The sequence below is a fragment of the Bos javanicus genome, chromosome 12 (genome assembly GCF_032452875.1).
Source record: "Bos javanicus breed banteng chromosome 12, ARS-OSU_banteng_1.0, whole genome shotgun sequence".
Taxonomy (NCBI): domain Eukaryota; kingdom Metazoa; phylum Chordata; class Mammalia; order Artiodactyla; family Bovidae; genus Bos; species Bos javanicus.
This window is the reverse complement of record NC_083879.1, coordinates 70,725,794-70,750,326: the sequence shown is the minus strand read 5'-3', so window position 1 is coordinate 70,750,326 and position 24,533 is coordinate 70,725,794. Positions and strand designations below refer to the sequence as shown.

General features: G+C 40.7%; 1 protein-coding gene and 1 long non-coding RNA gene across 2 annotated transcripts in view; one reads left to right on the top strand and one right to left on the bottom strand.

The window, feature by feature from the left end:
- LOC133258054 (ATP-binding cassette sub-family C member 4-like) overlaps window positions 1–24,533 on the bottom strand; it is a 292,909-nt gene that overhangs the window by 173,825 nt on the left and 94,551 nt on the right. Inside the window, 3 exon segments of the mRNA XM_061434393.1 lie at window positions 18,084–18,333; window positions 19,479–19,604; window positions 20,770–20,933. Of these exon segments, the coding sequence (XP_061290377.1) occupies window positions 18,084–18,333; window positions 19,479–19,604; window positions 20,770–20,933 (540 nt within the window).
- LOC133258095 (uncharacterized) lies at window positions 3,265–5,617 on the top strand. Its single transcript, XR_009739815.1, has 3 exons — window positions 3,265–3,353; window positions 4,891–5,054; window positions 5,178–5,617. It is a non-coding gene; the product is annotated as an uncharacterized LOC133258095 (long non-coding RNA).

The window sequence follows — 24,533 nt, the reverse complement described above, 5'->3', positions numbered from 1 at the left end:
GAAATCATAACAGACAACACAGAAATACAAAGGATCATAAGAGACTAGTATTAGCAACTATATGCCAATAAAATGGGTAACTTGAAAGGAATGGACGAATTCTTAGAAAAATATAACTCCCAAAACTGAACCAGGAAGAAATAGAAAATCTTAACAGACCCATCAGAAGCACTGAAATTGAAACTGTAATCAAAAATCTTCCAGCAAACAAAAGCCCAAGACCAGATGGCTTCACAGGTGAATTCTACCAAAAATTTAGAAAAGAGCTAACAACTATTCTACTCAAACTCTTCCATAAGATTAAAGAGGAAGGTAAAACTTCCAAACTCATTCTATAAGGCCACCATCACCTAATACCAAAACCAGATAAAGATGCCACAAAAAAATAAAACTAAAGGCCAATATCACTGATGAACATAGATGCAAAAATCCTCAACAAAATTCTAGCAAACAGAATCCAACAACACATTAAAAAGATCATACATCTTGACCATGTGGGCTTTATCCCAGGGATGCAAAGATTCTTTAATATTCACAAATCAATCAATGTGATACACCACATTAACAAACTGAAAGATAAAAAAACATATAATTATCTTAATAGATGCAGAGAAAGCCTTTGACAAAATTCAACATCTATTTGATAAAAAAAAAAGACCCTCCAGAAAACAGGCATAAAAAGAACATACTACAAAATACTAAAAGCCATATCTGATAAACCCACAGCAAACATTATACTCAGTGGAGAATAATTGAAAGCATTTGCCCTAAAGTCAAGAGCAAGACAAGGGCACCCACTCTGACCACTACTATTCAACATAATTTTGGAAGTTTTAGCCACAGCAATCAGAAAAGAAAAAGAAATAAAAGGAATCCAGATTGGAAAAGAAGAAAAACACTCACTGCTTGCAGATGACATGATCCTCTACATAGAAAACCCTAAAGACACCACCAGAAAATTATTAGAGCTAATCAGTGAATATAGTAAAGTTGCAGGATATAAAATTAACAAAGAGAAATCCTTGCATTCCTGTACACTAACAATGAGAAAACAGAAAGAGAAATTAAGGCAAAAATTCCATTCACCATTGCGATGAAAAGAATAAAATACTTGGGAATAAATCTACCAGAAGAAACTAAGGCTTGTATATAGAAAACTATAAAACACTGATGAAAGAGATCAAAGATGACACAAATAGATGGAGAAATATACAATGTTCGTGGATCAGAAGAATCAATATAGTGAAAATGAGTATAATATCCAAAGCAATCTACAGATCCAATGCAATCCCTATCAAGCTATCAACGGTATTTTTCACAGCCATAGAACAAACCAGAATTGAAAGAGACATATGTACTCCAATGTTAATCACAGCACTGTTTACAATATGCAGGACATGGAAACAACCTAGATGTCCATCAGCAGACAAATGGATAAGGAAGCTGTGGTACGTATATATGATGGAATATTATTCAGCCATTAAAAAGAATGCATTTGAATCTGTTTTAATGAGTTGGATGAAACTGGAGCCTATTATACAGAGTGAAGTAAGTCAAAAAGAAAAACACCAATACAGTATATTAACGCATATATATGGAATTTGGAAAGATGGTAATGATGACCCTATATTTGAGACAGCAAAAGAGACACAGAGATAAAGAACAGACTTTTGGACTCTGTGGGAGAAGGCGACGGTGGGATGACTTGAGAGAATAGCAATGAAACGTATATTACTATATGTCAAACATATCACCATTTCAAGTTCAGTGCATGAGGCAGGGTACTCAGGGCTGGTGCACTGGGATGACCCTGAGGGATGGGATGGGGAGGGAGGTGGGAGGAGGTTTCTGGATGGTGAACACATGTACACCCATGGCTGATTCATGTCAATGTATGGCAGAAACCACTACAATATTATAAAGTAATTAGCCTCCAATTAAAATGAATTAACTAAAAAGAAAAAGAAGTGGTGGTATATATATATATATATATATATACAATGGAATATTACTCAGCCATTAAAAGGAATGCATTTGAGTCAGCCCTAACAAGGTGGATGGGATTCCCTGGTAGCTCAGATGGTAAAGCATCTGCCTGCAATGTGGGAGACTCAGGTTCAATCCCTGGGTTGGGAAAATTCCCTGGAGAAGAAAATGGCAACCCACTCCAGTACTCTTGCCTGGAAAACTCCATGGACAGAGGAGCCTGGTAAGCTATAGCCCATGGGGTCGCAAAGAGTCAGACACAACTTAGCGACTTCCTTTTCCCTTTAATGAGGTGGATGAACTAGAGCCTATTATACAGAACGAATTATGTCAGAAAGAGAAAAACAAATAAACAAATATCAAATACTAATGCATATATGTGGAATCTAGAAAGATAATATTGATTAATCTATTTGCAGAGCAGCAACAAAGACACAGACATAGAGAACAGACTTACAGACAAGGCTAGTGGGGGAGGAAGGAGAGGGATGTATGGAGAGAATAAAATGGAAACATACATTACCATATGTAAAAGAAATAGCCAATGGGAATTTGCCATCTGACTCAGGGAACTCTAATCAGGGGCTGGGTAACAACCTAGAGGGGTGATATCTGGAGGGATGTGGGAGGGATGTTCATGTGTAAACCTATGGCTGATTCATGTTGATGTTTGGTAGAAACCAATGCAATACTGTAAAGCAATTTTCCTTCAGTTAAAAATAAATGTTAAAAAAATAATAACCTGTACCTCAATGGAGGTACAGCAAAAACCTAAACCCACAGCAAAAATATCTCTGTACCTACAGAGATAACCTAGACAGCCCAGTGAACAGGCAACTCAACGTTCAGTGGACGCCACCTCAGCAGATGTTAAAAATGCACACACACACACACACACAAAACAGTAAAATGGGAATATCCACCACCAAATCTGAGCAGAACAGGTGGAAGAGGAACTCTGAGTAGAGGAGGAAGTACAACCTGATAGGAGCCAGTGTCATACCAGATGGCCATGTGCCTCTCTCTAGGGAGAGACCAAGATATCAGCACTTCTCTAAGAATAGAGCTGCAACGAATGAGAACCTTTTTCCTTTCCTTCTAAAAGTTAAAATGTCACTTCTGCTATTTCAGAGCCTCATGTCAAAGAACCAGAATAACTCCATGTTACACTGAGTTCATTCTCCTAGTTACCAATCACAAATAAGCTCAGTGATGCCACAGACACATTTGTTATGACCTAACAGACCACAGTGGACTCAAAACTTGGTAGCTAGTAGAGCACAGCTTTAGTGAGAAAGTTTCTTTACAAGTGGTCTCTCCTTAGGTTCCTTGAGTGCAAAGAAACATGAAACGAATCACCAGTCCAGGTTCGATGCAGGATACAGGAAGCTTGGGACTGGTGCACTGGGATGACTCAGAGGGATGGTATGGGGAGGGAGGTGGGAGCGGGGTTCGGGATTGGGAACACGTGTACACCTGTGGTAGATTCATGTTGATGTATGGCAAAACCAATGCAGTATTGTAAAGTAATTAGCCTCTAATTAAAATAAATTTAATTTAAAAAAACTAATGAAAATCATACATTTACCCACTTAAAGTTTCATTGTTCAATCTTTGTCAGAACATCAATGTCACCTCATGTTTATCATTTGACACATTTATTGTTGATAAGTATAAGTAAGGAGGCAAATTATTTAATACTTTATTAAATAATTTAACAAACTTTAAATTATTTAAATTATTTCAAACAAATTATAATTTACTAAACTTACTTTGTTTAGTAAGGGGGGAAAAAAAGCTTTTCTAAATATGAAACACATGAAGGAAAACATAAGAGGCAGAACCTTCTTGAAACCACTAGAACATTGCATGGTGGGAGTTTAACCTGCCTGGTAATTTTCATTAGTAGTTTTCTCTCTCCCTGGGATTCTCCCACTACCAAATACTCAATCTGATAAGCTTACATACAAGTTTTCTATAAAAGGTACACTATATTCTTAGATACTTTGATTGTGAATCCCTGAAAGAGAAGAAATTCACAACAGAGAATTCAGTTCAGTTCAGTCACTCAGTCATGTCCGACTCTTTGAGGCCCCGTGGACTGAAGCATCCAGGCTTCCCTGTCCATCACCAACTCCCAGAGCTTGCTCAAACTCATGCCTATCAAGTTGGTGATGCCATCCAACCATCTCATCCTCTGTCATTTCTCCTGCCTTCAATTTTTCCCAGCAATAGGGTCTTTTCCAATAAGTCAGTTCTTCACATCAGGTAGCCAAAGTATTGGATTTTCAGCTTCAGCATCAGTTCTTCCAATGAATATTCAGGACTGATTTCCCTGAGGATTGACTGGCTGGATCTCCTTTCAGTCCAAGGGACTCTCAAGAGTCTTCTCTAACACTGCAGTTCAAAAGCATCAATTCTTCGGTGCTCAGCTTTCTTTATAGTCCAACTCTCACATCTATACATGACTACTGTAAAAACCACAGCTTTGATTAGACATAACTTTGCTGGCAAAGTAACGTCGCTGCTTTTTAATATGCTGTTTAGGTTGGTGATAGCTTTTCTACCAAGGAGCAAGTGTCTTTTAATTTCATGGCTGCAGTCACCATCTGCAGTGATTTTGGGTCCCAAAAGAATAAAGAATTGCTTTACTTTATAACAAAATTCTCAGTTGGGGGAGAATGTATGATATAAATGGCAAGCAAATAAATCTTTGCCTAGTCTTTTTTATGTATGTATAATTTGAAATAAATTTTTTTCAAAGGAAAAGAAAAGAACAACTAGTAAAAATAGAATATGATAACCTGCTTCTGTGCAGGAAAAGGAAGACAGGATCCTTGCATTTCTCTAAAAAACCAACTGGTAGGAGATGTGATCAACTCTTTCCCTCTTCCTCTTATCCAGGTTCACTGAGAACCTAACACTGAGCCTAGCTACTCCTACCTGCCCTGAGCCTGTGTTCAACAGGAGGCAAGACGGACAGATGGTGGTCCAAGGACTCCTCTGCAGACTCTCAACCACCACAGCCTGAGTTCTCTCTTCACACCACCTCTCCCATCGTCAGCCAGGTATGGGCTCTCATCGGTTCTGACACAGCTCAACCCTCTTCCAATTCTGCTTTTTTCTTGAAACAACACAATTTCAGACTCTATTAATCTTTTCAAATACTGATACAACTTTTCTTTTGCTAGTTCTGAGATAGGCTGGGACCTGGGACCTTTTGCTGCAGTGCTGCAATGCTTACACCTGGACACATCTCTCCTCCAGCAATCAACTACAGAAATGTTATGTGACTAAAAATAACTGCGTGCATGTGCAGTTGGGGCAAATTCTGGACCCAAAAGAGAAAAAGATCAAAAACCCGAACTGCCACTTTTTGAAAAGCCTGGCGCAAAAACAGCATGTCAGAACAAAAGCAGAGTACTGCACATGCCCCTGCACACAATACCACCTTAGGAGTGGATGAAACACCTAAACCACACCTGTGGCCTGACCCCTGGACACACCCCTACCCTCTCCCCATATAAGGAAAAGGCTTGCCCCTCATGGGGGAGCGAGCAAGCAAGGGAAACTATTGTTTGTTCTCCCTCCCCACTGCTGGAGCAGGGGCCCCAATAAAGCCTTGCCTGAATTTCTTGTCTGGCCTCTAGTCAATTTCTATTGTTTAAGGAGGCTAAGAACCCTGGTAGCAGTTCCTTCCCCAGCCCTTCCCAACACCACTTCCTCCTGATCTCTTTAGAGCACCTCTAAGAGTGTTCACCATGCTTAAAACCCTCCAGTGACCAACAGTACCTAAGTCCACACTCCCCAAGTGGCCTCTGCCTGGAGACCCTGAGTACTAACTCCACCCATTCTTCTGCATCACCTCAAATACTAATCCTCCTGGGAGCCAGTCAGGATGTCTTCAGCTTACACTTACTTCCTTACCTCTAAATTCCCATGGGGGATTCCCATTACACCACATAGAGGGTGGATAACCATGTCATCCAAGCACTTACAGACATAGCCCCAACTCTAATGAGACTGAACCTTACACAGAGTCAGCCCATCGTGGTTATCAACTAAAGGAAGGAACAGACTGTAGGGCTGTTCAAATCAGTCCAACTACAGACAAGCTACAACCTTGCATAGTCAGAGCTAACACAGCAACAAGAAAAAGTTATATATGTTATAAATTTTGTCAAGGCAGAAATTCCAATTGCAGCTTAAGCATATTGCCAAAACATAAAACTTAATATTCAGTGTATGCATATTAGAATATAGAATTCTCCACCTTCAAAAAAAAAAGAAAAATTATGCCTTAAGTGAGGAAGAAAATCTGTTGAGCACTTTTCTATAAATAACACATCTGAGGGAGAAGTTACAATATTCCAGAGGTTAGATGAGACTTCAGTCAACATCTGACCAGCTTGTAAAGGTGTCAGAAGTGCTGGCTGAATTCTGTAGCGATCATGGTGATGAAAAAACTAAAATTAAGTTGCCATTAGAGCCACTCTCACAGACCTGGGTTCTTGGACCCTTGAATCAATAGAAATTGATAAGAGACCAGATGAGAAATTCAGGCAAAGTTTTAGTGGGACTCATGCTGCAGTATGAGGGAGTGTAACAGACAAGAACAAAGTCTGATTCCATGTTGGACCTGTTTCCTTTACTTTAACCTTTGTTTTTCGTAACTTTTGTTATTATAATCATTGTCTATAGCTATAAGCATCCATAATGGCCTGCCCTCAAGGAGCCCTGCCTCTCTGTCTGAATGTTAAACCAAAATGCCTTTGTTTATGGAAATATCCTGAAGCTGTCCACCTGAGAATGGCTGCAAAAAAGAAGAAATTAATACATCCCCTACCCGAGGCTGGCCATTCCAGGAGATACTTGCAAGATTAATGACCTTTTTACTTTACTTCCTCACCTTTTCCTGCTCTGTATTCTTCAAAAGAAACTGGCATTCAGGACCAAATAAGATGGTTATTTTGAGACACTAGTCTGCCATCTTCTTGATCAGATAGCTTTCCAAAAAAGTTGTATTTCTTGCCTCAACACATTGTCTCTGATGTATTGGACTGCCATGTGTGCAGAGTGTGCAGAGTGCACTTTGACTTAGGAGTGAAAACAACTAACACGTGTTCTTGCTCACTCACAGGGGGCTGGGGTGGGGGGTAAGCTAGTTCTTTAAATGGAGCGAAAATTGAGGCGGATCAGTGGGTGGGGCTGAAGAGGTGGCTTAGGTGTCTGCCCACCCCTTTGATGGTGCTATGTGCAGGGATCATGTGCAGTACATTGCTTTTGCTCTGGGTACCTCAGAAATGGCAGTTTGTTTTGGCCTTTTGTATCTTATTGCTCATAATTCATCCCAACTACCAGTGCATGCAGTTATTTTTACTCTCATAGTTTCTTATGTCTTATAGTTTCTTTAGTCTTATAGTTTCTTTATATTTTGTTGCTCAAAGAGATGTTTTTCCACCTATAAGCAGTCCAGTAAAGCATCCCACATCCCAGCCTATCTCACCATGAAGTGCAGGACAAGCACAGGTCATGCAGGAAAGTATCAAGGTCAGAACTAGAGCCAAAAAGGTTGACTTTCCAATGGCTAATAGGGGAAAATCTAAGCAGCTTTGTGAACAATATAACCTCAGAGAAACATTTTACTGGATGTAAAAGTTATTTAAATTTTTTAGTGCTTTGAAGTTAAAACAAGATTTTTTGAAATCCTATTGAAGTAATGCAATGCCAAAACCACAGGGCCCCTTTCTTCACTTAAAGAAAAATAGATGGACTTCTTGGTTATGTGGTTATAATATCAATAAATCTTCATTTTCTGAACATGGAAAAAAAAAGAAATTGAAAAGCATGTGTAAACAAGAGTATACAATGCTATGAAATCCATATACAGGTCCACAGGTAAAACCACTAAACCCCCTCCAAGGTGGGCAGGGGTGGTGGATTTTCTTCCTAGGCTCCCAGACATGATAACGGGAAATTATGAGAGATGACCATCCAGTCTACCAAGTACCAGGCTGCAGGAAGCAGCAGGGCTCAACACCATACTATGTTCTAAACTCTATACCTCATAATGATTCCAGGTGATCTATGGTCAAACCTTGCCCAGTTTTGGCCACCTAGTCAGTAAACTCAGCTGATCTATTCTTTCTTTCCTGTTTCCAAATTCACCTTTTAATTGGGATTAACACATATAAGTGAGAGGCATGGGAAGGAAGAAAAATGAACATCAGATCAGATAATTATATTTATTTCCTATTTCCTTTTAGAAACTAGGAAGGAGGTTGAATCAGACTTGGCTCATCATTGGGGTGGATCGTATAGCAAACACTGGGGGATTTCAAAAGCCTCTCAGAATACAAAACCAAATTCATGATCTTCTGTTCCCCTTGTTGTTCAGTCACTCAGTTGAATCTAACTCTTTGAGACCCTAATGACTGTAGCACACCAGGCTTCCCTGTACTTCACCATCTCCAGCAGCTTGCTCAAACTCATGTCCATCGAGTCAGTGATGCCATCCAACATCTCATCCTCTGTTGTACCCTTCTCCTCCCACCTTCAATCTTTCCCAGCATCAGGGTCTTTTCTTATGAGTCAGGTCTTAGCATCAGGTTTTCAAAGTATTTAAGTTTAAACTTCAGCATCAGTCCTTTCAATGAATATTCAGGGCTGATTTCCTTGAGAAATGACTAGTTGAATCTCCTTGCAGTTCAAGGGACTCTCAAGAGTCTTCTCCAACACCATAGTTCAAAAGCATCAATTCTTCAGTGCTCAGCTTTCTTTATGGTCCAACTCTCACATCCGTAGATGACTACTGGAAAAACCATAGCTTTGACAATATGGATCTTTGTCAGCAAAATATTGTCTCTGCTTTTTAATATGCTGTCTGTGGAAAATTCTGAAAGAGATGGAAATACTAGACCACCTGACCTGCCTCTTGAGAAATCTGTATGCAGGACAATTAGAACTGGACATGGAACAACAGACCGGTTCCAAATAGGAAAAGGAGTACATCAAGGCTGTATATTGTTACCCTGCTTATTTAATTTATATACAGAGTACATCACGAGAAACGTAGGGCTAGATGAAACACAAGCTGGAATCAAGAGTTCCAGGAGAGATATCAATAACCTCAGATATGCAAATGACACCACCCTTATGGCAGAAAGTAAAGAAGAACTAAAGAGCCTGTTGATGAAAGTGAAAGAGGAGAGTGGAAAAGTTGGCTTAAAGCTCAACATTCAGAAAATGAAGATCATGGCATCTGGTCCCATCACTTCATGGCAAATAGATGGGGAAACAGTGGCTGCCTTCATTTTGGGGGGCTCCAAAATCACTGCAGATGGTGACTGCAGCCATGAAATTAAAAGACACTTACTCCTTGGAAGGAAAGTTATGACCAACTTAGACAGCATATTTAAAAGCAGAGACATTATGTTGCCAACAAAGGTCCACCTAGTCAAGGCTATGGTCTTTCCAGTAGTTATGTATGGTTGTGAGAGTTGGACCATAAAGAAAGCTGAATGCTGAAGAATTGATGCTTTTGAACTGTGGTGTTGGAGAAGACTCTTGAGTGTCCCCTGGACTGCAAGGAGATCCAACCAGTCTATCCTAAAGGAGATCAGTCCTGAGTGTTTATTAGAAGGACTGATGTTGAAGCTGAAACTCCAATCCTTTGGTCACCTGATACAAAGAGCTGAGTCATTAGAAAAGACACTGATACTGGGAAATATTGAGGGCAGGAGGAGAAGGGGACGGCAGAGGATGAGATGGTTGTATGGCATCACCGACTCAATGGATATGAGTTTGGGAAAACTCCGGGAAATGGTGATAGACAGGAAGTCCTGGCGCACTGCAGTCCATGGGGTTGCAAACAGTCAGAAATGACTGAGTGACTGAACTGGACTGAACTGGGGTTTATCATAGCTTTTCTTTCAAGGAGGAAACGTCTTTTAATTTCATGGCTGCAGTCACCATCTGCAGCAATTTTGGAGCCAAAAATAAATAAATAAATAAATAAATAAAAATAAGCTCTTTCACTGTTTCCAGTGTTTCCCTATCTATTTGCCATGGAGTAATGGGACTGGATGCCATGATCTTCATTTTATGAATGTTGAGCTTTAAGCCAACTTTTTTGCTCTCCTATTCCACTTTTATCAAGAGGCTCTTTAGTTCTTCTTCACTTTCTGCCATAAGGGTGATGTCATCTGCATATCTGAGGTTATTGATATTTCTCCCGGCAATCTTGATTCCAGCTTATGCTTCATCCAGTCCAGCATTTCTCATGATGCACTATGCATGTAAGTTAAATAAGCAGGGTGACAATATACAGCCTTGATGTACTCTTTTCTGTATTTGGAACCAGTCATTTCATGTCTGGTTCTAACTGTTGCTTCTTGACCTACATATAGATCTCTCAGGAAGAAGGTAAGGTGGTCTGGTATTCCCATCTCTTGAAGAATTTTCAACAGTATTTTTGAGATCCACACAATCAAAGCCTTTAGTGTAGTCAATAAAGCAGAGGTAGATGTTTTTTTTTTTTTGAAACTCTCTTGCTTTTTCTATAATCCAACGGATGTTGGCAATTTGATCTTTGGTTCCTCTGCCTTTTCTAAATCCAGCTTGAACATCTGTAAGTTCTCAGTTCACATATTGTTGAAGCCTAGCTTGGAAAATTTTGAGCATTACCTTGCTAGCATGTGAGAGGAGTGCAATTGAGCAGTAGCTTGAACATTCTTTGGCATTGTCTTCTTTGGGATTGGAATGAAAACTGACCTTTGCCAGTCCTATGGCTACTGCTGAGTTTCCAAATTTGCCAGCATATTAGAACTCCATATTTCAACAAATTCAGGTATTTTACAGCCCCATAACCCAAAACAGCCCAGCATTCACCTCTCCCTTCCTGCCATACCCAATTCAAGACATGCGCTGAGTTGTGCTTGAATGCTCTGAAATCTGGCCAAGTCTATTTCACCCTAAACCAAACCACATCATCTCGTCCCTGGACCATGTACTGCATCAGCCTCCTGACACACTCATCTCCCTGCCTCTGTTCTAGGTCCCCACCCCATCTCCCTGTCCAGTTCCCAAGGCTGCAGCCAGGCTGAGTTCTGAGACACTAAAAACCTTAACTTGTGGTTTCCTTTCAGTTCCCTCCTCAGGCCTCCAGTACTCTCTACTCTGCAGCCTCAAACATTTTTGTTTCCTTCTTATGCACTAAAAGCCTTTGTCACAGTCACCATCCCCATGAAAATGCAAAGTATCAGCTTCCCACCTCCCCCACCCCCACACATGAAATTCTCCAGTCTTCCCAGGAAGTACCATCTCCAAAATTAAACCAGTGTCTCTAACAAAGTACCTCATTTCACCTCAGAGTTCTCCTTCCAAGGACTAATGACACAAAAACACACATCCACAGTGAGTTTCACTATTCGGTTTGTTATTAACCCTCCACTTGAAAGGAATTCCAAGGAGGACAGACTGCTCTATATTTCCTTACCAGCCATTATACATACACACCTAGCTTGTGCCAGGCTTCAGTTATTTATTCAATTATCTTGGTGATGGAATAGATGAATAAATTCCAAATTTGCCCCTAAAACATCTAATGTAAACCAAGACAGGTTTTTCCTCTCAACTAATTTTACTTTTCAAATGATCTTGACATCCTCTCTATTGGATTTGCACAGTTTGGATTTGTTTGCTCTTTTCTACAACTAGGGCACTGTTTCCCAAATGTGGCCTATGTTCAGGTACCCAGGGACATTAACCGAAGGCATATTAATAGACACTTTGGATTCCAGCCAACACCTAGTGAATCAGAATCTCCAAGGTGTGATCATTTAGTTTTAATAAGCACTACAGGTGATTCTGATAAACTAGAGAACTAAACTTTTTAAGGGTTAGAGAAATCAAATGAACTTAAAAAGAGGCTAAAATCTAAAATTTTAAATTATATATATTTCAATAATGATTTCAACCCACCAGGAAGCAGTTTGCCATTCTGACACTAACCCTTCTCATCACTCTATTCTTGGCCATTTGTCCCACATTTACTGAAAATGACTGTCAAAAAGATCTCAATACCTAGGCCATCTTCCAGCCAGAAATTTTATGTACATGAGGGAAAATTGGTGTTTCTTTCCCAAATCAAAGGTGCTTCCTTTACTAGGACACAAAGAAACCTGACAAAGTCAGCACCAGGAAAATTCAAAGTTCTCAACAGGTCATAATGTTAATGTTATTGCACACATCTACATAGGAAGGAATTTCAAGCCTCAGACACAGTTCAGTTGAATTTTGGTGGGAAAAAAATCCTACCCAAATATTTGAGCACAATTCCATAAAAACCTTATTTAGCACCCCTTTTGTGCTACACTCTTTGGTGCACCACATAATCCACCAAAGAATAAGAGTTAACACTTTTTGCACTAAAACCACACTTAATGGTTAGCCATTTGCAGAATCCCTACCAGACATGATGGAGCTGGATGGTTCTTTCAGTTACATACTTTCTGGGCACCTGCTATTTGTGAGGACTACAAAGATGAATGAGGCACTATATCTGCCCTTTAGATAAGTCTGCAGTTCAGGGAAGGAAAGAAATCCACAAACATGTGGTTTAGTGAGGGCAAAGTCACATCCATGAGCTCAAAGGAAGATATGGGAATTAAAGAGGGTGTGATGGTTAATTTTATGTCAACTTGACTAAACCACAGTCTTCAGACACCTGCTCAAACACATCTGGTTATTACAGTGAAAGTATTTTTAGATGAGATTAGTATTAAAATCAATAGACTCAGTAAAGCAGATTATTCTCCTATAGAAGAATACTAAGTAGCCAAGATGGCAATGGTCTGGCTCTTTTGCCCCACTTCTAGAAACAATGATGTTACATGATTATGTAATGGCTGAGATCATCTATAGCACTGCACAGGCACAATACAAAGTAACAGCTTGGCCACTTCCCACTTCTGTTCATGTATACCTTATAAGCCCATCTTAAAATCCCTGCTGCTGCTGTATCATTTCAGTTCAGTTCAGTCACTCAGTCGTGTCCGATTCTTTGTGACCCCATAAATCGCAGCATGCCAGGCCTCCCTGTCCATCACCAACTCCCGGAGTTCACTCAGACTCACATCCATCGAGTCGGTGATGCCATCCAGCCATCTCATCTTCTGTCGTCCCCTCTCCTCCTGCCCCCAATCCCTCCCAGCATCAGAGTCTTTTCCAATGAGTCAACTCTTCGCATGAGGTGGCCAAAGTACTGGAGTTTCAGCTTTAGCATCATTCCTTCCAAAGAAATCCCAGGGCTGATCTCCTTTAGAATGGACTGGTTGGATCTCCTTGCAGAATCAGCCACTAGCAAATAAAGTATGTCTGTAGTTCCTATTGGAGAAGGCAATGGCACCCCACTCCAGTACTCTTGCCTGGAAAATCCCATGGACGGAGGAGCCTGGTAGGCTGCAGTCCATGGGGTTGCAAAGAGTCGGACACGACTGAGCTACTTCACTTTCAGTTTTCACATTCAATTTGAAAGCATCAATTCTTTGGTGCTCAGCCTTCTTTATGGTCCAGCTCTCACATCCATACTTGACTACTAGAAAGACCATAACTTTGGCTATACAGACCTTACATCTTGTTAGCAAGATGATGTCTTTCCTTTTTAATAGGCTGCCTAGGTTTGTCATAGCTTTCCTTCCAAGAAACAAGCATCTTCTAATTTCAAGGCTGCAGTCACCATCTGCAGTGATTTTAGAGCTCAAGAAGAGAAAATCTGTCACTGCTTAGAACTTTTCCCCTTCTATTTACCATGAAGTGATGGGATCAGATGCCATGATCTTAGATTTTTAATACAGAGTTTTAAACCAGCTTTTTCACTCTACTTTTTCACCCTCATTAAGAGGCTCTTTAGTTCTTTGCTTTGTGCCATTAGAGTAGTATCGTTTGCATATCTGAGGTTGCTGATATTTCTCCCAGCAACCTTGATTATTCTTGATTCCTGTTTGCAACTCACAAATGCCATTCTTGCATTTCTCATGATGTACTCTGCATATAAGTTAAACATGGTGACAATATACAGCTTTGTTGTATTCCTTTCCCAATTTTGAACCAGTCCATTGTTCCATGTCCAGTTCTAACTGTTGCTTCTTGACCTGCATACAGGTTTCTCAGGAGACAGGTAAGATGGTCTGGTATTCCCAATTCTTTAAGAATTTTCCAGTTTGTTGTAATCCATACAGTCATAGGCTTTGGCATAGTCAATGAAGCAGAAATAAATGTTTTTCTGGAATTCCCTTGCTTTCTCTAAGATCCAACGAATGTTGGCAATTCCATAAAAAGGAATGAATTTGAGTCAGTTGTAGTGAGGTGGATGAAACTACAGCCTGTTATATACAGAGAAGTCAGAAGAAGAAAAACAAATATCATAAATTAATGCATAAATATGGAATCTAGAAAAATGATATTGATGAATCTATTTGCAGGGAAGGAATGGAGAAGCAGATGTAGAGAACAGACTTGTGGACACAGCAGGGGAAGGAGAGGGTGGGACATACATTGAGAGAGAAAAATAGCACTGACATATATACACATCATGTGTAAAACAGAGGTGGCTCAGTGGTAAAGAATCAACTTGACAATGCAGAAGACACGGGTTCAATCCCTGGGTTGGGAAGATCCCCTGGAGTAGGAAATGGCAACCCACTCCAGTATTCTTGCCTGGAGAGTCCCACGGACAGAGGAGCCTAGCAGGCTACAGTCCAGGGGGTTGCAAAGAGTTGGACATGACTGAGCAACTTAGCTAGAGGGAAGTTGCTCTGTAACACAGGGAGCTCAACCTGGTGCTCTGTGACAACCTAGAGGGTTGGGATGTGGAGGGGAGGGAGGTTTAAGAGGGAGGTGATATATATGTATAATTATGACTGATTCATGATGTTGCATGGCAGAAACCAACATAACATTGTAAAGTAATTATCCTCCAATTAAAATAAATAAATAAAATGAAAATAGGGCTTCGCTGGTAGCTCAGATGGTAAAGAATCTGACTACAATGCAGGAGACCCAGGTTCGATCCCTGGGTTGGGAAGAACTGCTAGAAAAGGAAATGGCAACCAACTCCAGTATTCTTGCCTGGAGAATTCCACAGACAGAGGAGCCTGGTGGGCTACAGTCCACAGGATTGAAAAGAGTTGGAGGTTTAAGAGGGGATATATGTATAATTATGACTGATTCACTATCTTGTACAGCAGAAATCAACACAACATTGTAAAGCAATTATCCTCCAATTAAAAATAAATAAATAAAATGAAAATAAGAAAAAAAGAGAAAAAAGACTGACCAACTCCAAACAGGAGGAAATTCTGTGTCAAGATCATCTTTGGACTCCAGATACATTTTAGCATAAAGTCTGATGGTTTTAGTCTTCTTTTATCTCATGATGGCTGGCAAGACTTTCAGACTAAGTTTGTTAATCAAGACTAAGTGTTCCTATTTATCTACAAGACTCAAGAGCCCAGACCAGGTGTCAGGCCAGCAGTCTACATGAACACCAGGCTGTGCTAGCCACAACTCCTCTCTTTAAAGAGCAGGCCCACTGACAGACACAGAAAACAAAGGGAAGATTCATATCTATTTCCACTCTTGATAAGATCCAGCTCCCCTAAGTTGAAACACACTACCACACATACACACCAAAGATCAATGTTCCAGGAATGCTAACCCCAGTCTGCTCCCTCCCTCTGCATTGCTCTGGCTTCTAGTGCAGGTTGAGCCACCCTGGGCCTCTGTAGGCTCCCAGCCATTTCCTGTAACTGTTGTTTCAGTCAATCCAGTATGAATTTGATGCCCATGGTATGTCTGGTATGGTCCAGGCACTACATTAAAGAATCAGACACAGTCTACCAGACACAGTCAGCTGTCACAGGGCTTGGAACACTACCAGGGAGTCAACATCAGCCCACCCGACATGATGCTGGGTGGCACGGGACTGGCTGTGTACATAAATGGAAGCCCTGGATCATCGTGAATGAAAGTGCTGAGAGAGGCTCATGGGGCTACTGGAGGCTCAGCAGTATTTACTTAAATCAACAAGAGAAGACAAGGTGACCCAGGGGGCCCAACAGAGTGAGCCAAGACCCCAAAGTGGGGGTGACTGTGGCAGTCACAGAGACAACCTCACCACCTCCCTCCCTCCTCACTTGTCCAAGTGCTGGGAAACAAACAGAATGGACAGTGGAGCTAACAGTTAAAAATTTTAACTTTTCAGGAAGCAGGGAACTTTTGCATATCTTCAGAGTGAGACTCGTTGATGTAAATCACACTTAAGGACTTACTCCACTTGGCAGAAGGTACTAAGAAGACAATAATGTAACAATGGCTAAGAAACCAGGCTTTGGGTAGGATCCTAGAATGTCATGGAGAAGGCAATGGCAACCCACTCCAGTACTCTTGCCTGGAAAATCCCATGGACGGAGGGGCCTAGTAGGCTGCAGTCCATGGGGTCACTAGGAGTCAGACACGACTGAGTGACTTCACTTTCACTTTTCACTTTTCACTTTCATGCATTGGAGAAGGAAATGGCAACACACTCCAGTGTTCTTGCCCAGAGAATCCCAGGGACGGGAAGCCTGGTGGGCTGCCGTCTATGGGGTCGCACAGAGTCGGATATGACTGAATGACTTAGCAGCAGCAGCAGCTAGAATGTCATTTACAGGCTATTTGAGGATGGGTGAGTTGTTTCACCTGATACAGAAACCCATTTCCTTAGTTGTAAAGCAGGGACACATGCTAATCTCATTCAATTGCTGTCAGGATTAAATGAGAAACCCTGTAAGCCTTTGCGTGTACCCAGACCACACAGTGAGCCCTGGCAACAGCGATCAAAGATAGTGGCTGTGTCAAAATCACAGTGCTGTAACAAAATCACAGCAGTACAGCACATGTATGAAGCCTCCATCTGGACACATTACCCTGTCATTGACAATGTGACTATGGTCCAGGAATATTCCTAAGTGTTTTCTTTCAAGACGCAAAAGCTAAGGGAAAAAAAAAAAAAATTGTTGAACTGAATGGACCATCCCTTAACAGTGTTGCTAGAAGCCCCTGGCAGAAAGAATGACAAAACTCAGGGGACCAGAACTAACCCTGTATGACTGATCTGCTTTGTAAGTAATCATTTTTTAAATAGTATATAGAAACTTCATCATAAAAAAAAAAATCAACTTTTATGATAAGACCCCAAAATAAAATAAAATCGCACCCAAACCTATCTAACTTCACTATAGATCTGTTACTGTCTGCCCATCACTGAGGAGAAGGACAAAAGCAATTAAATATTTTATAAAGCCCAGATACTCAGTCATGCCCAGGCTGGCTCACAGAGCCAGTTTACCTTCATTTTAGACCTACTCATAAACATGCAAGTACTTTAGAGCCTACTGTATGCCAGGCTCTTATTTTGGTGACGTAAATTATTTGCCCTTGGCAATACAGAGACAGAAAAAAAGGAGACAGTGGATATGGTGGAAATCACAAATCTGAAAGGAAGAAGCCAATTAGAGATAGGATTAAAGAGTAAGGGTAAAGAGGACAAGTCAGATCCAAAAGACATGTTCAGAAATCAACAAGCAAGCCATCTGTGGAGGAAAGAAACCATTTTTAAACAGTGAATTAAGTGAATCTGAGGCCACTCTTCCTGTCCAAGGAGCAGGACCTCTCAGCAAGTTCTTTCCTTCCAGACTCAGAGAGGAATCCAATTCACCCCAGGACTGAACACAGTTGCTAGTCATTAAAGTTAACACAGGAGATGCAATCTGTTTACTTCTTTTGCTTTTAGACATTTTAGTTGCCCTGCAGCCATCCCTTGTACATCAAGAACCCTGTGCCACTGCTACTGCTGCTCATAAACGAGCAGTGATCTTATATTATTTGTAATGTATTCTACCAAAGAAGAGAGGGGAGTATGTATGACATTTTGGAACAGCTACCAGTTATGTCCAAAACATTAAATCTCACCTAACTGGCATACAGTGACACCAAATAAAAGGAACCATTTTACCTAAAATCTACCTAAAACTTTAAAAAGTTATCTTTCACCAAACCTTGATTCTTCGGACACTGGCGACTGTTGATGCTACGTTCTCGATGGCTGTGGGGAAGAGGAGGATGCCTGTAAACTGCACAACTTGGTACAGTGTTATGGCCAAAAACACTTGGTTAACTGTGATCATGTTGCCAAGAAGCACGTAGGTGGTAAAGGTGACGAAAAGGATGACTCTGCTTGCAGTGTCAAAGAATATCAAATTCATTCCATCAAGGTAGGAACGTCTCAGAATCTTGGAAATTTCCTTCCTGTAAAAGAGAGACGGGAATAGATTTTAAAAGAAGCATCAACATCCAAGCTATGAATTCAAATGCCCTGTGTGAGTGGCCCCTTTCTAAAGAGTGGACACAGATTAAGATGAACCATCCCTCACATCATGGAGACACTATACAGAGCACACCTGGGGCTCTGCCCCGACCCAAGGACCACACACTTCATCATCGCTTCACTCTCCCAACTAAATGGAGGATTAACGTCACACTTTTAAACATTTTGAGTCAATAACAGTTGAGTTTGAACATTCATTCAACAAGCATTTGTAATCACAAATCCTGTGTAGGGTACCTTGAGGATGACAGAAAAAGAGAACTTGTCCCTTCCAGGAGTTCATGAACTTAGAAAAGAAAATGGGTAGTCCAGTGGTTAAGACTTCATGCTTCTAACGCAGCAGCCATGGATTTGATCCCCAGTCAGGGAACTAAGATTTCATATGTCCACCAAGACATTAGACAGAGGCAGCCAGCATGGCCCCCATGGGAACACAGAGCAGAGATTTGTAACCCAGAGCAGTAAAGTCAGGACAATTCACACATACATGGACGCTGAGAAGATGAGTGGGAGTCAGTTAGGGCTGGTGGAAGCCAGAGAAGAAGGAAGATGAGAAAGTGTATTCCCAGCAGAGGGAGGGGCCCTTACAAAGGTACGAAGGTGAGAGGTAACAGGATGCAGCCAGAGAATTATGAATAGCTTGTGCTGGAATATAAACACTCATCAGATATTTAAATAAAAGATGGACAAAATTTCTATAAACCTAAAGCAAATTCAAAAGGAAAGGTATTTTCATGGCTCTGTTTGGAATAAAAAATACTGAATCATAAAGTTTGGCCCAATACAAATATACCCACTCTCTCTAATCTTCCCATTTGTTCTATATTAACATAAATTGTAGTTTTAGTTTAAACATCATCAACTCAAATATGAACATCTTAGGATCATTGCTTCCTTGAGATTTGGGGTATTAATATGTGAAATTTCATTTCTATATAAGAAAGAAGCACATATATTTTTCCTTTAGGAGGATGGTAAATAAAAGAACAGTAATACTTTTAAACCATTCAGTAAAAACAGGAAATAAAAAACTATGAACTGTGGTTTGAAATATATAGAAAGTTACCTTCTCAATCTGGTAATAAGCTCTGCAAATGACTTTTCCCAAGCATACATTTTTATTGTTCTGATGCCAGTTATAACTTCATTCATGGTCCTGAGCCTGGTGTCTGTGAGAGCTGCAGTCTTACTCCTAAGCGAAAAAACATGAGAAATGAGCCTTAGTGATCACAGCAAAAATTTCCTTCCCGACAGCAGCATTGGCACAGTCAGAGACCAGGGATCAAATGATTTCCTACAGCTCCCCTAAGCTGACAACACAGGCAGGTCCTACTCAAAGTACAAACAGAGGAAGACTTTAATTAGGAAGTCAACCATGCAGCCCAATTCAACAAATAACTTGGAGAACTTGCAGTATTGGCTAAGGAAGACCTGAAGTAAGTCAGGTACAATCCACCTGCCCAAGGAGGTTGTGGTCAGCTAGGGAAGGCAGAAGACACCCGAATCTAATGGAAAGACAATGTGCTATAATAAAATAGGATTAAGGTGCTGGGAAGCAGAAAAGATGGGGCTGTGAATACCACTGGGAAAGGAGAGCAAGAAAAGCTTCAGAGACCTGGTAGCACTCAAACGGGGCTTCAAAGGATAAGGAACATCTTTCTGTGGTAAAGATAAGAAATAAAATTCCAAGTAGAGAAAAATAACATGCATAAAGTCACCAAAAAAAGAAAGGAAAAGAGCTCAATGTTCTTCAAACAGTACATCTCCATCACCTGACAATCTGAACAACACACCTCCAATCCCCTGATATATGCTTCAAGTCTAACTCATCACCATTAGACCCTTCATCACTAGACACTCTTTTATCACATAAGCTGCTGGTACTGTGGGGAACAAACAAACTGTGGGGCTTTATAAATTTATGTCTTTATGCCCTTGGAGTTCTGATAACTTAATGCAAACAGTGAATTAAAAACAAGACATGAATTTAAATAACTAAAGATGATCCTAATACAAGCATAGCAAAAATATATGCAGCTTGAATTGGGCCTATAGGATGATTACTATTTAATAATGTTTAAATAACCTGGACTTAGGTAAATTCTGCTTACAGACACTATACTTATTCAAGTACAGTTCCAAGAAGAGCCAGGAAATGGCTTCACCTTTCCCCCGTCAAGATCAGTCTTTGGTTTAAGGATGGAGCCTCCACTAGCTAAGCCTGAAGGGTCTACAAGATATGCAGAAAAAGAGATCAGAGAAGGTTGTTGTTGTTGTTGTTTTAACAAAAGCATAGAGTAGACTGTGGGTTCACCAAGTACACATCATCTGTTTTTTTAAACCAGTGTTTCTCTTACCGGAGTGATGAAAACAACTTCCCAGAGAAGCTTTGCAAAAGCATAAAAATAATGAGGAGTGCCATCCCGGCAAGAGATGATATTCCTATTTCCATCCAGAGCAAGATGATCACTGTGATAGCATTAAGTGGCCCAATCCACAGGATGTGCAAGCGTACTATTACCTTAAAAGAAAAAGACAAAGTCTTCCTAGAACTGTATAAAAGCAAAACCATAAGCACACAATTTAGAAACAATCTGCTCTGAAGGAAGAGACAGGAGCCTAAATAGAAATGATCTCAGTGGGTTTTAAACCTGCTGAAGCAGAAATTGAAGCATCCTCCCCAGATGATGCTGTTTTGGGGCAGCACAAGGCTGGGTTCAGGATGTCCAGGAAGAAGCAGACAGGCACACTGGAAGGAAAATGATTTTGTCAACAATGCAGATGGTCACAGGACATCCCTAAACTCTCTGTCCCAAAATTCAGACGCCTTTTTCCCTGGGGCTCCCTGCAACCCCAGGAAAGTCTACATTATGGTACCTACCACTCTCTCCAGTAATGACGTGTGTATTTACCTCCCTGATGAGCTTTGACTTCTCCAGGGCAGAAACTAAGCCTTATTCATCCCTGAAATTGAAGAGGTACCTGATTTCATGTCTGATGAATGAATAACTGAAAGAGAAGTTGTTGTTCATCACTTAGTCATATCCGACTCTTTGTGACCCCAATGGACTGCAGCACACCAGACTTCCCTGTCCTTCACCATCTCCAAGAGCTTTCTCAAACTCATGTCCATTGAGACAGGGATGCCATTCAACTATCTCATCCTCTCTTGTCCCCTTCTGCTCTTGCCCTCAATCTTTCCCAGCATCAACGTCTTTTCCAGTGAGTCAACTCTTCACATCATGTGGCCAAAGGATTAAAGCTTTGGCTTCACCATCAGTCAATCCAATGAATGTTCAGGGTTGATTTCCTTAAGGATTGACTGGTTTGATCTCCTTCCTATCCAAGGGACTCTCAGGAGTTTTCTCCAGCACCACAGTTTGAAAGTATTAATTCTTTTGTGCTCAGACTTCATGATATGGTTCAACTCTCATATCCATATAAGACTAGTGAAAAAACAAACATAGCTTTCACTACATGGACCTTTGTCAAAAAAGTGATGTCTCTCCTTGTTAATAGGCTATCTAGATTTGTTATAACATTTTTTCCCCAAGTAACAAGCGTCTTCTAATCGCATGGCTACAGTTACCATCTACGGTGATTTGGGAGCCCAAGAAAACAAAGTAAGTCACTCTTTCCATTGTTTCCCCATCTATTTCCCATGAAGTGATGGGACCAGATGCCATGATCTTTGTTTTCTGAATGTTGAGCCTTAAGCCAACTTTTTCACTCTCCATTTTCACTTTCATCAAGAGGCTTTTTAGTTCCTCTTCACTTTCTGCCATAAGGGTGGTGTCATCTGCATATCTGAGGTTATTGATATTTCTCCCAGCAATCTTGATCCCAGCTTGAGCTTCACCCAGCCCAGGATTCCACATGATGTACTCTGTATAAAAGCTGAATATGCAGGGTGACAATATACAGTCTTGACATATTCCTTTCCTGATTTGGAACCAGTCCGTTATTCTATGTACAATTCTAACTCTTCCTTCTTGACCTGCATACAGGTTTCTTGGGAGGCAGGTAGGTGGTCTAGTATTCCCATCTGTTAAAGAATTTCCCACATTTTATTGTGATCCACACAATGAAAGGCTTTAGCATAGTTAATGAAGGAAAAGTAGATGTTCTTCTGGAATTCCCTTTCTTTTTCTATGACCCAAGGAATGTTGGCAATTTGATCTATGATTCCTCTGCCTTTTCTAAATCCAGCTTATACATCTGGAATTTCTTTGTTTGTGCACTGTTGGAGCCTAGCTTGAAGGATTTTGAGCATTACCTTGCTAGCATGTGAAATGAATGCAGTTGTGTGGTACCTGGAACATTCTTTGACATTGCCTTTCTTTGGGATTGGAATGAAAACTGACCTTTTCCAGACCTGTGGTCACTGCTTAGTTTTCCAAATTTGCTGGCATTTTGTGTGGAGTACTTTAACAGCATCATTTTTTAGGATTTAAAATAGCTCAATTGGAATTCCATCATGCCCACTAGCTTTGTTGGTAGTAATGCTTCCTAAGGCGCACTTGACTTCATACTCCAGGATGTTTGGCTCAAGGTAAGTGATCATGCTATCATGTTTATCTGTGTCATTAAGATCTTTTTTGTACAGTTCTTCTGTGTATTCCTGCCACCACTTCTTAATATGCTCTGTTTCTCTTAGGTCCATACCATTTCTGTCAATTATTACGCCCATCTTTCCGTGAAATGTTCCCTTGGTATTTCCAGTTTTCTTGAAGAGATCTCTGTCCAGTTCAGTCATTAAGTGGTGTCCCACTCTTTGTGACCCCATGGACTGCAGCATACCAGGCCTTCCTGTCCATCACCAACTCCTGGAGTTTACTCAAATTCATGTCTATTGAGTCAGTGATGCCATCCAACCATCTAATCCTCTGTTGTCCCCTTCTCCTCCCACCTTCAATCTTTCCCATCAGCAGTGTCTTTTCCAATGAGTCAGTTCTTCCCATCAGATGGCCAAAGTATTGGAGTTTCAGCTTTGGCATCAGTCCTTCCGATGAACATTTAGGACTGATTTCCTTTAGGATTGATTGGCTTGATCTCCTTGCTATTCAAGGGATTCTAAGGAGTTTTCTCCAGCACTACAGTTTGAAAGCATTAATTCTTTGTGCTAAGCTTTCTTGATAGTCCAACTCTCACATCCATACATGACTACTGGAAAAACCATAGCTTTGACTACAAGGACCTTTGTCAGAAAAGGTCCTTTGATGTCTCTGCTTTTTAATATGCTCTCTGGGTTGGTCATAACTTTTCTTCCAAGGAGCAAGTGTCTTTTAATTTCATGGCTGCAGTCACCCTCTGAAGTGATTTGGGAGACCAAGAAAATAAAGTCTGTCACTGTTTCCATTGTTACACCGTCTATTTGCCATGAAGTGATGGGACCAGGTGTCATGATCTTCGTTTTATGAATATTGAGTTTCAAGGCAACTTTTTCACTCTCCTCTTTCACTTTCATCAAGGGTGGTGTCATCTGCATATCTGAGGTTATTGCTGTTTCTCCTGGAAACAGAAGATTGATTCCAACTTGTGTTTCATCCAGCCCAGCATTTCGCTTGATGTACTCTGCATATAAGTTAAATAAGCAGGGCGACAATATACAGCCTTGACACATTCCATTCCCGATTTGGAACCAGTCTGTTGTTTCATGTCCAATTCTAACTTGCTTTTTGACTTGCATATAAATTTCTCAGGAGGTAGGTCAGGCAGTCTGGTATTCCCATCTCTTAAAGAATTTTCCACAGTTTGTTGTGATTCACACAGTCAAAGTCTTTGGAATAGTCAATAAGGCAGAAGTAGATGTTTTTCTAGAACTCTCTTGCTTTTTCTATGATCCAATGGATGTTGGCAATTTGGTTCTTCTGCCTTTTCTAAATCCAGCTTGAACTTCTGGAAGTTCACCATTCACATACTGTAAGCATTACTTTGCTAGTGTGTGAGATGAATGCAACTGTGTGGTAGTTTGAACATTCTTTGGCATTGAGTTTCTTTGGGATTGGAATGAAAACTGACCTTTTCCAGTCCTGTGGCCATCAAAATCTTGTGCACACCAGGAGACCCCACAGAGACTGAGCCAGTACCTGCCTTTGAGTGTTTGAGGGTCTCCTGCAGA